The 11,114-nt window shown below is 49.6% G+C and overlaps 1 protein-coding gene across 1 annotated transcript; it reads right to left on the minus strand.

The window, feature by feature from the left end:
* Positions 1-745: 745 nt before the first annotated feature.
* On the minus strand, positions 746-11,071 carry HECTD3 (HECT domain E3 ubiquitin protein ligase 3). Its single transcript, XM_010716188.3, has 21 exons — positions 10,965-11,071; positions 10,571-10,731; positions 9,824-9,916; positions 9,387-9,522; positions 8,803-8,918; positions 8,403-8,516; positions 7,849-7,931; positions 7,331-7,496; positions 6,762-6,843; positions 5,661-5,843; positions 4,944-4,996; positions 4,555-4,619; positions 4,038-4,141; positions 3,603-3,722; positions 3,161-3,250; positions 2,596-2,802; positions 2,136-2,265; positions 1,815-1,889; positions 1,515-1,596; positions 1,327-1,398; positions 746-1,077 (listed from the first exon to the last, which is right to left on the minus strand). The coding sequence occupies exons 1-21, from the start codon at positions 11,019-11,021 to the stop codon at positions 993-995; spliced, it is 2,274 nt and encodes a 757-aa protein (XP_010714490.1). The 5' UTR covers positions 11,022-11,071; the 3' UTR covers positions 746-992.
* Positions 11,072-11,114: the final 43 nt, after the last annotated feature.

Raw genomic sequence — 11,114 nt, forward strand, 5'->3', positions numbered from 1 at the left:
TTCCTGGGGTGAAGGCTGTCCCCCTCAACACCTCCACCTTTTCTCCCACGGCAGAGAGGAGCAGAGACCAGTGCTGCTTTGCCTGTTACTGCTCTCACCTCTGCTGTCTGGAAGAGCTTGGCCCTGCCTGCACATCTCCATGAGAACCGTAACAGATTAATTGTAACAGGCTTTTAGGAGAAAACCAAGGCTCAAAGAGCCTGGGAGAACAGCTGCTAGGCTACCAGCATGCCCTGGGCAGAATGCAGAATCAGAAGACTACAGAGAGGGAGGAAAGCAAATTATTCCCACCTCCTGCAGGGGAGCAGCTCCCCCAGCAGTTGCTGCTGTGCAATGGTGCTGAGAACCACAGGTGGCCACAGGAACAGGGATTCTATGTGATGTAATAGCACCCCACAGCACCCACATTCTTACTGTGCAAGCCTGTTGTGACACCTGGTGGCCAAAGGCACCCCTGCAGCACCCATCACCGGTCTGCTTCACTTCTCAAACCTAGATGAACGATCTCATTTCCACGACCTCATGTGAAAGCAGGAACAAGGCAAAGGAATGCAGTCAGGACACTTGGGCTAGGGCACAGTGACCTCTGTACACCAAATGCTCTCAGATGCAGCTCACAGTTCTTTGTCCCGTACCATGACCTGCCATGCAACTCTGTAGCCCTACCCACTTCCGTTTGGAGCAGAGCACAGCCTGCAAAGAGCAAAAGTTATGGAGCTGCAATGGATACACCGGGAGAAGAAACTCATTGCAAAAGCCTACCCAGCCTTTCTGATGAGTGAGGGCTGGGAGCAGGGTTTCATTACTGCAATTACATTTACACTCCAAGTTCCAAATGTCTGTGTCCAAAGCGGTGCTGGTTACCGCTGCAGGAAGCCAGGCTTCAGACCTAGATATTTATTATATATACATAACCTGGGGGAACAAGGGAGCACTTCCCACTGTATGGTTTTGTCAAATGATTGTCCATGTTGCTTGGTCAGGCTGCAACATCACTCCTCCCACGGACTCATGTCTGTGTCAATGGCCACACAGTTATAGGCCGCATAGCGTAACTTCTCTTCACATACCTTGGCTCTAGGGAGGGATGAGAGGGGGAAAAAAAAAAAAAGAGAAGGAGTTGCCATTTCTGCATCTGAGATAACAAGATGAAGGCTATGCTTCAAAAGCTGCTTACAGAAAATAAAAACTTAAAAAAAAAAAAAAATACACAGTAGCCACATGATGTAGTTGTGTGGTAAAGTGATGGGGCTCTGTGGGTCAGGATAGAGGCTAAGAGAGCCCAGACATAGAATCCCCCAGTTGCAGAGAAGCTGCAACACTTACGTGGCATAGTTGGGCAAAAAGAGAGTACTGGAGCAGGTGGATGACTCTGGCAATGCATCTGTTGTCTCGGAGCTTGGGGAAAGGTGACAAACTGGTTAGAATGAGCAAACCAACAAGGAAGGAAAGAGCAGACTGCAGATTCGTTTGATCTGTTAGCCTTACAGTCTGTGAAAAAGAAACACACTCACCCTAGTTTGTCAGGATAGATGTAGATCCGTGCTGGGAGGCGGCTTCTGCCAGTAACAAACCTGAGGAAGCGACTGCGATCCTCTGTGAAGGAAGAACAAAGGCATCAACAGACGCCAGGGCAATACGAGATCAAGCACAGCCACTTGCAGGTATCTCCTTTGGCCCAGTAGCTTGCTCTGCTTGGCTCTCATCTGTTCCCCGGGCAGCAACGAGGGTGGTTTCAATCCCTCTATTCCCAGCCAGCACCTAGGGGTTGTCACAGCATGAGGAGATGTGCAGTGGCAGAGCAAATCACTCACCATTGGTGAAGTTGTTGAGTGCTTCCCAGAAGTACTGGACGCGGGTGTCCAGCGGCTCAAAGTCCTCAAACCGAGCTGCCAGAGGAAACAGAAAAGGAGTTTTAGAGATCTCAGCTCCTCCTGGACAAATTAAGAGCGTGACATCCCGTGCATATCCATGGACCCTTCCTGATCCTGTTAGCACTCAACTAAGGGCAAAAAGTGCAGAGGCCCCCTCTGTCATCATAATATAAGCTAATATATGCCTCCCACACCGGCATGGAAGGAAGACAGTCATTCTCCTTTCAGGGAAAGAGCTTTCAGCAGAGGGCCTTCACTTACTGAGTTTCTTCAGGGCATCAACTGTGACTTCAGGGTCTCCACAGACTTTCTTTTCCAGCTCCTGCCAAGTGAGGAGGTCAAGAACAGCTTGGGGTACTACCTTCAACAGCCCAGCTTGCATAGCCATGATCTGAAAAAGAGGCAAAGCAGGTGAGCAGTGTGTCTTGCCTACTTTCCTGGCTCAGGGTTGAGCCCGAGTACTATTGAACTGAAGCCAAGTGACTGCTCAGCAAATGCTCCATGGGACCTGCAGAAAGGAATAGGATCCCAGAGGAATATATTCCAGTTCAATTAGGAAGTGTGTATTGGAGCTGGGAATAAAATTCTGTTTCTCATGTTGCTATATGGCACCCCAAAGGACTGCCTACTATTGCATGAACGAGCACAGGGACATTAACTACTACACATACTGGACTTCTCTGGAAATTCAGTGGTGACTCACGCTATGGAAGAGCATTACCTGCTCCTTGCTCTCCTCCAGTCGAGCTTTCTGTACCAGACGGATGAACTCCTTACGGTCCTCATAGCGGACCACGGTGTTGCTGCCATTGGGAATCAGCTCCACCATGCGCTGGTCACTCAGCACTGTCGTGTAGGTCAGCTCATTCCCAAATTTGAACTCAAAAGTGTCTTTGTCCATCACTTCCATCACTTCCAGGAGTTTCACCTGCCCAGATGAGTGCTTGTTAGAGAGATGCCCAGTGGGCAAAAATATACTTGGTCCCTCATCTACTTTCCCAGACAGGGGCTAGAGCGACTGAGACAACAGTGCAGCATGAGATATGCTGCCCTACAGCTGCACTTGCTGTTTAGCAGACCTTGGGGCATTGCTGAAAGCGAGTCAGCACTGCTTTTGTCTGTATCAGTTGTGAGATGTATTAAATGCTAATAGTGCCCTCCCTGTGCATTTTTCATCGACGCGTCACTGGAAAATGCAAGTACAACACAGGAGCAAGTATACAAATCACAGTCTTGCAGAGCGTCACGAGGAATAGCATAGGCACAGCCTTCCACCAGCCTCTCACCAGCACTGAGTCCACCGCAGCGAAGTCTTTGCTCCAGCTGACCTCCTCCCCTGTTAATTGTTTCCATACAAAGCCAGGAAGAGCCAAGACCTGAAGGAAAACAGCAGTTCTGCTGAGTTTGTGAGAAAGGAGATAGCCCCAAGGATAGAGATGGGGTTCAACCACGGCGGAGGTTCCACCACATTCCCCATCTGCATGCAGGGCTCATCAGGTACCTTGGCCTACACAGAACTGAGCAGAGACCAGACACCCTCCCTCAGGGTCCCTGCAGCATCTCACGAAATTCAGGCTGTGAGCTCTCAGCCCCAAACCCTGACAAACACCTTTTGTCCCAATGCACGATCACAGGACCTTCCCGTGTTCCTGCTGGACAAGTGGCACAAGAGGACTAACAATTCCCTTTGCGGCAAACCTCCACACAGAGATGGGGTTAAAAACTCACCAGAAACTCCTTGCCCCTCAGAGCTGCTCCCATGATTTGCCCAATCCACTCATACTTTGGGAAGTCTTTACAGGAGGGGTTGGGGACATACATGTCCCTGGCTTCTCCAGTGCTGTTACCCTACAGGAGTAAAAGTCAACACTCAGTCCAGCATGAAGCACTACAAGCAGCTCTTGCAGTGACTCTGGGAATTTTCCACAGTGGAAGAGGGCTAAACCCCACAGCCTCCGTGGCAATGTTCCCAGTGAGGCACCTATGAACTTATCCTAAAACCAGATGTCACAAAGCACCATATTCAGTCCTTCATAGTTAATGAGAAAAGGCTTTGGACTAGCAAAGATATACATCTCAGGCATGAAGGGGGATACGAACAGTTCTGCTTTGTCAGGCACAATTTTGTGCACTTTCTGCCTCAAGAACCCCAATCCACAGCACCTGGTTAGATGTGCGCACAAAGAAGGGCAGGGGCACAGGAGTGTCTGCTGAGCTGGGACACAGCTCCTCCGACATGTCTGCCAGGCTGTCCCGAAAACCACCACCTGCAATCCCAGAAGAATGGCATTTTTAGTGATAAAATTGCTTGTGTGCTGACTCTCAGGAGCACAGAAGCAAGATTAGGGGTTTTTATCCAATGAAGTCCAGAGCTAAATAGCAGACTCCTGTCACAGCCCTAAGGCACCAGAGGAAACAAGACAATAGAAGTAACATCACTGCCTGGTCCATGTAGGACAGCCACTGTCAAAGCTGCTGCTAGTGACTAATGGAGGTCTGACACCAATGTCAGCACGCAGTTACTCCTTACTCACAACACTGCAGAGAGTGGCAAGACAAGGTGACCTGCCTTGCCTTTCTCCTCCAGCAGCAATAAGACTGTGAGTAAATGAGAACCCCTGCAGCAACAGGGTCACACCATCAACCTCCAAGTTTGCCCCTTTGCCCACACATCCCCTACCTTGGTCAATGATGCCCTCTGCGATGAATTTGCACTCCCACCACTGGTCGTAACGCAGCGGCCACCTGTAGAACACCAGGCACAACCTGAATTGCTGGGGGTGCTCAGTGCACCCAAATCCAAGGAGAAACTGAGGAGGCAGCAGGCAGAGTAGGGAAGCCAGAGGCCTAGGGCATAGCAGCCTGGGCTTAAGACGACCTCAGCCTCAAGTCAGCTGCAATCTCAGAAGGGAGGAAACACCTTGGGAGAACAGGCCCTCGTCCCATGTCTGAGCTGGCTCCTGACCTATCAAACCCTCTCCAGAGGGCACACAGGTGCTTGCCCTGCTGTGAGAGAGGACATAGCTCCCAGTACTGCATGATCCCCTCCCTACACCCAGTGTTGCTTACCTATAATCTAGAGGCTTTTCAAACTTATCAGAGGGCTTCAGGCCTTCATACACCTGCAACAAGTAGAGATCAAAGCTGGTATCCCCTCTCCAGAAGAAATGGTGCCAAGTGAAGACTGGAAATTGGAAGGAATCTCATTTGTTTCAAACCCTTAAATACTGACTGAAACTGATCCCTAAATGGCCTAGGGCCCTCCACTTTTGAAAACATGACATAATTACAGTATTTTACACCACTTGCAGCTTCCTAGCTTCAGAGGTACACTGGACACATAGGTACACTGAAAACTTGTTTCAGTCTAGGCTGTTTGTGCATACATTGAGCAGTAGATCTTCTGGAGATGGAGGAAGAATTACAATAGGAATATTAGAATTGCTGTAATACCACATGACAGTGTGCAGCTGCGTTATTGTTGTCACAGAAGTCTCTACTGTCCTTTCAGTGTAATAAGATCGTTATGTTCTGCATTAGCAACATGTCAATAACAAAGCCTAATACAGAACAAAAACATCAGCTCTGATATTCAGATATTCCTGGATAAGAGATCATCAGCACATGTAATTGTAGAGCTTAGGAGTCATGTAAAGAAGCCCTGAAGTCACCAGGTACCCCTAGCTCCCAAGCTCTTCCCTCCACCCACCTCCCTCTGGTTCATTTTGGTTTTAGGATGCTCCACTCTCCTCAAAGCAGTGGGGTCCTCCCCAGGAGGAGAAATACCTGAGTGAAGACAGCATTCTTGCAACTGGGATCCAAGGCAGGGTTGTCTCTGTGTTCCATAGCCAGACGCCGGTTAATATAGAGCCGTGGCATGAAGTTGGGCTTGCTTGTCTCTGAATCCTTCAGACACTGCGTAATGAGAGCTGTGCGCCTCTTGGACAGCAATAAGAACTGCTTGATATGCTGCCAACAGGTAAGTTCAAAATGTCAGAAGTGTCCAGCACCCAAAGCACATTACCTACTTCCTAGGTTCTCCCCAGAACCACAACCTCCCACACACAGCCACATTCTCCTCAACAGTATTTTCTCTAGCTGATCTTCTGTCTCCAAAGACTTTCCTTTCTGGCTTAACAAACAGACCGAGCCCAATTCTCCCTCCATCAGCAGTCATCTGATACTCACACTCTAATGTTGCTTGGACTCTCCCTCGCTTTCACCAGAACAAGAGTCTTACTATTCCTCCTACTTGTAATGAAACCAAGCTCTGCTAGACAAACAAGAATCCTTAAACACTCTGGGTTTAGGCTAAGCTGGCACAGGGATTACAGTGTTCTATAGCACTAGGCCTGGAAGCACACAGAGTTGGACTATCCTAGCAATGCCCAGCACATTCTGGGAGAAGATTTGAGGGAAACAGACCACTGGAAGGATGATTTAGACTTACGAGAAAGACCCGAATCAAAAGCCAGAAAGTAGTCACTGGTAAGAAGCCCTGCCATTTGGACACAGCCAAACGTTCAAAACTGCTGGCAGCAAGTGCAGGAACAGAGTGTGCTAGGCTGTGGTCTCCGAGGGGATGTATGCCCAGCTCACACACCCAGTGCAGCTACGGTTTGAGTCCTTTTTTGGGTGATATGCTCTCACCCCCAGAGCCTCGGTTTCATTCTTTTTACTGCATAGCTACAACATTTCCACATCAATGTTCTAGTAGGAAAACAGTCTCAAAACAATATCGCCTTTCACAGCTTTAACGAAAGGAGCTCAGCCAGGTATTTCCCTTGAGCTGCTTTAAAAGCAACAAGCGCTGACTGTCTCCCTTGCCACAGCTCAAGTGCAATCACTCTGCCTCATTGAGGCCCCACAAGACACAGAGGAACTCACCTTGAGTTTGCTGAATGTGCCTACAGTGTGGTCCCAGGCTGGCACCAAGTGATGCAAGACACTATCCAAGAGCTTGATGAACCTAAATCCCAAAGAAGAAGTTACTGCAACACCCTGAAGGGAAAGGAACCTGCATAAGCCTATTCCAGGCCAGGCACTCCAGACACAAACAGAAAAGTAGCAACTGATCCAAATACAAGACACTGTGATTTTTTAAATCACAGAGCCTGTAGCCCTAAATTCCCATTGCAGCAACTACACACCCCTTGCAGCAACTACACACCCCTTGCAAGGGACTCTGTGTGCATCTGCCCCCCTATTTCCTTCACAACACAGATATGCTGCACCTGCAACACACAAAATGTTGAACTTCAGCTGCAAGATTCCTCTTAAAAACGTATGGAAGCTACCCAAGAAAACCTCTGCTATTTTTTCCAAGGCCCAGGATGCCCATTCCAGGTGGAGTCACAGAGCTTTAGAGCTCCCAGCCATTACTTGGACTGCAGAGGGCACCAATCACTGCAGACAGTACCACCCCACTATGCGACCCCTACACTCCCATACAGTACCTCTGAATGAGCACTGCCCTCCGGTACAGCAGGTCAGGATCTGTCCCTTCCAGGCGGGGGTAGCGTACTAAATTGGCCAGCTGGAACATGTCAGCACTGAGCCCCAAGTCCCTCTGTCGGGAGGATTTGATTTTGATGCCACGAAGGCGAACATCAATCCCATCATCTGCCAAAGGAAGACCACAGGTAATACGCTAAGCCTACAAGAAAGTAAGCCTTCCAGCTGCAGCAGGTCAGTACCATCTCCAAGTAAAAGCACTAGGAGCATGACCAGCTTCACCAGCTCTGGCACTGAGAGTTTGAAAGACCTTTGTGCAGAAATGAGGAATTTAAAGAAGAGGAAAAAAAACAACAAAATCAGAGGTGAGGAAAAGAAAAACAGGCTGAAAGCACAAGGCTTGCAAATCCTCAAGTTGCCCTGGAGTACTTGGCCAAGAAGTACAAGCTGCAGAAATAAGCTCACTGTACAGCATCTCACAGGAGTGCATTATAGATGTGACCATAACACCTAGCCCTACCTCTGCACTCCACAATCCGGATCTCGATGACAGGCAGGTGTGTTGTCATGTCCTCAAGGACGCACACATCCCCAATGTAACTCCTGCAAGCACAGCACAGACAGAGGCTGCAGAGCTGTTCCCTTGCCAATCTGTCAAAATTCACTCGGCTGCTTGTAAGGAAAAAGCTGCATCCTTTAAAATGGGAGGCCGCAGGAGAAACCCAGACCCAGCTGCCCGCCTCCAGCAGTGCCACACAGCTCACACGAATATCCAAACCTCCTGTTACCTCAGGTCTAGGCAATGTCTTGTTCAATAAGACAGCACCGCTCCCTGAATTAACCCAGCCATGCTAGTTACTAACCATCAGCAAGACCCCCCATCTGAAAGGCCAGGACTGCAGGAACTGGGAATGGGGTTTCAAAGTGTTAGACTGAAGAGATGGAAAATGCCTCTCCCAAGGCCCTGAGCCACTAAAGTGAGGCTGCAGTTGGTGTGACAACCTATAGCTGGGATGCCCAGTGCCTCAAGCCTTTGGAAGGGCCACACTACACTTCCCACCTCCATCCACTCACTCATCAATGCCAACATCGTTTAGTTTCTTCAGATTGTCCCCCTCACCCCCGTACACGGCGACGCGCTTGGGCATGAAGTTCTCATCAGTAGTATCAACAGTCAGCAGGAGCTTCCTGCAAAAGGAAACAAGAAATGAAGAGACAGCTCTGCTTCTGAACAACTACCAATGCTCCTCTCTCATGGCCTGGCCACACCTGTACCAAGCACATGCAGATGGCACTGAGACTCCCAGGTACCTGTGACAACACTGGCTAAGAGCTGCTCAAACCCAAAGCCAGAGCAGGGGACAAGGAGCAGGGAGGGCACGGTAACCTAGGGCCATGACGGACTCATGCGCAGAGCAGGGGCTGCAGTGCCCATCCCAGCAGTGAGCCAGCACACAAGGGAGAGATGCCTCACTTGACAATGGTGCCTTTCTTCATGTTGAGCCGCACCCAGTGCTGGCCCTGGGACCCATCACTCTCCCAGTACGTGTCAGCATGGCTGTCCGTCAGACACGACACATTGAAGTCCTCCTGGAAAAGGACAGTGAACGAAGGGAAAGTCAGAGAGGGATAGGATTATTTCTCCTTAGTGGCTACTTTTGTCATGAATCATAGAGCCAGAGGGTATCAAACTGGCCCGTTCTTATTTGCTGGTCTCTGGGTAGACACAGTGAGCACAGACAGCACAGGATGCTGGGGCTGGCCTGCTAAGGTGCTATGATGTCACACACACAGAGTACGAAACTCTCCCTAAAATAGCTTAGCAGCTAGCATTAGCATTTACTTCTCAGATCATAGCTTGCACAGTTCATCCAGGGGCTGCATTACACAATGCTCTGCATGACACTCCCCTCCAAGACTGCACCTTACCCCCCACATCCACATAACACAGACCAGACCATCCCAGAGTAGGGCAGCACACCCACCACGCAAACACCCCAGCCCCATGGCACAGCAGGGTTGATGAAGCCCTGTCCCTTTACCCTACATACTACTCACCGTGTAGGATGAGACATCAATACTGTCCACATACTGCTTGACGCTGCCCAAGTTCTCATCCTCCTTCCCAATATGATCATACAAGAAATGCACCAGGTCTTCATCACATTCATAAGTCCACGTTGGAGGCACAAACCTACCAGGACAAAGAGGTTAACGGTCTTAAAGACCCAGGGACAGCAAGGCTGTACTAACCCCTGCCAGGTGAATGGGTCAGGACATGGGTAGGCCCAAACCTGCCTTGATCTTCATCTTGTTTTCTGGTTCATGCTGACTTATCTAGGACAAGACTGCGTTGAGCAGAGCTCAGCTTCCCCACTGCCTGTCTTGCTCCACACCCCAGTTTACAAGAGATGGCTGTCTGAGCAGCAAGGGAGAGACAGCAGCTTGTACCCACCCACAGCTTAAGTGTGCACACACCATGAAACAGCTCCTACCGAAGCTTTTCTACTGCAGCTTCATCCTGGTCCATGGGCTTGGGTTTTGCTCCCAGGCGCAGGGAGTAAGTCAGATCCACCACTTGCTCCCACCTGAAACAAGACGGAATGAGAGAATTCCAGGGGAAAAAAGCAGGTACTTGAGAAGTAGCTGGAAGGGGAAGATTTGGGTTTAAAGCCACACCACATTTCATCCTCCATCATATCCTTATCACATGCCTTTTCTGTTCAGACAATCTTTACTTCTTCCAGTCAATAGTCCTAGCTATTAGTGAAAATGACCAAGCAGAACTGAGTAACTCTATGTCTGGGATCCCTATTGTGTCACTTCAATAAAGAAATGCCCAAGCAGGCTAGGACTTTTCAGTCCAGAACACAAAGGACTGAGGGAAAATACATCAAAATCTCAAGCAGCACAACATAAGCAGATGAGAACTTCTCTGCTCTCATACATGCAAAGAAATGAGACGTCAAATAAAGAGAGCAGGCTCAGATTACAAACAAGCTCAAGGCTCTAAAATAGAGATCTCAGGTTTAAGGCTTCTCCAGCTTCTCTCTGTGGGCAGCAAACCTTGATTTCTTTTCTAACTCAGACTCTGGAGACAGATTTTGAAGTTTCCTGCATATTGCACCTTTCCCAGCTACAAGGAAAGCAAGATGCTAGACACATGCTTATAAAGCAGCCTGGGAACTATATCACTTTCCACAACCTACGTGGAAGGGAAGATGTGAGCCACAACCCCATACCTGATCACAGGTTTGTAATCAACCCCAAACAACTGCTGCTGCCTCTGGATCCTCTCTGTGGACTCAACCGGGACTAGCCTGTCCCCTCCTTCTGCATGCTTACACACCAGGACCCAGCCTTCCTCCAGATCACAGCCGCTCTTGTACTCTTCCAGCTGCTCCTGTGGGGGAAAATACATCCTGTAAGGATCCCCCGGATCTCTACAACTCCTTGAAGGAGGTTGTGGCAAGGCGGAGGTTGGGCTCTTCTGCCGGGTAACAGCAATAGGATGAAAGGCAGTAGCCTTAAGTCGCCCCAGGAAAGGTTCAGGCTGGATGTTAAGAACAATTTCTTCTCTTAAAGAGCGGTGATGCACCGGCACAGCTGCACATGGAGGTGGTGGGGTCAGCGTACCCAGAGGCGTTCCACAACCGTGGGGATGCGGCACCGCGGGATGCGCTCACTGGGCATGCTGGGTGGGGTCGGACTGGGCGATCTCAGAGATCTTTTCCATCCTTGATGACGGCACGATTCCACAGGCACCAACCCCGCACGCAGGGCCCC

Source organism: Meleagris gallopavo, chromosome 10, assembly GCF_000146605.3.
Source record: "Meleagris gallopavo isolate NT-WF06-2002-E0010 breed Aviagen turkey brand Nicholas breeding stock chromosome 10, Turkey_5.1, whole genome shotgun sequence".
NCBI lineage: Eukaryota > Metazoa > Chordata > Aves > Galliformes > Phasianidae > Meleagris > Meleagris gallopavo.

Excerpts from the sequence above, each read along its gene's own strand:
- HECTD3 (XM_010716188.3), bottom strand. The coding sequence starts at position 11,021 with ATGCCCAGTGAGCGCATCCCGCGGTGCCGCATCCCCACGGTTGTGGAA. Across the intron at positions 8,919-9,386 it reads TTGATGTCTCATCCTACACG|GAGGACTTCAATGTGTCGTG; the intron begins GTGAGTAGTATG and ends GTCCTTTTCCAG. Across the intron at positions 8,517-8,802 it reads AAGAAAGGCACCATTGTCAA|GAAGCTCCTGCTGACTGTTG; the intron begins GTGAGGCATCTC and ends TTCCTTTTGCAG.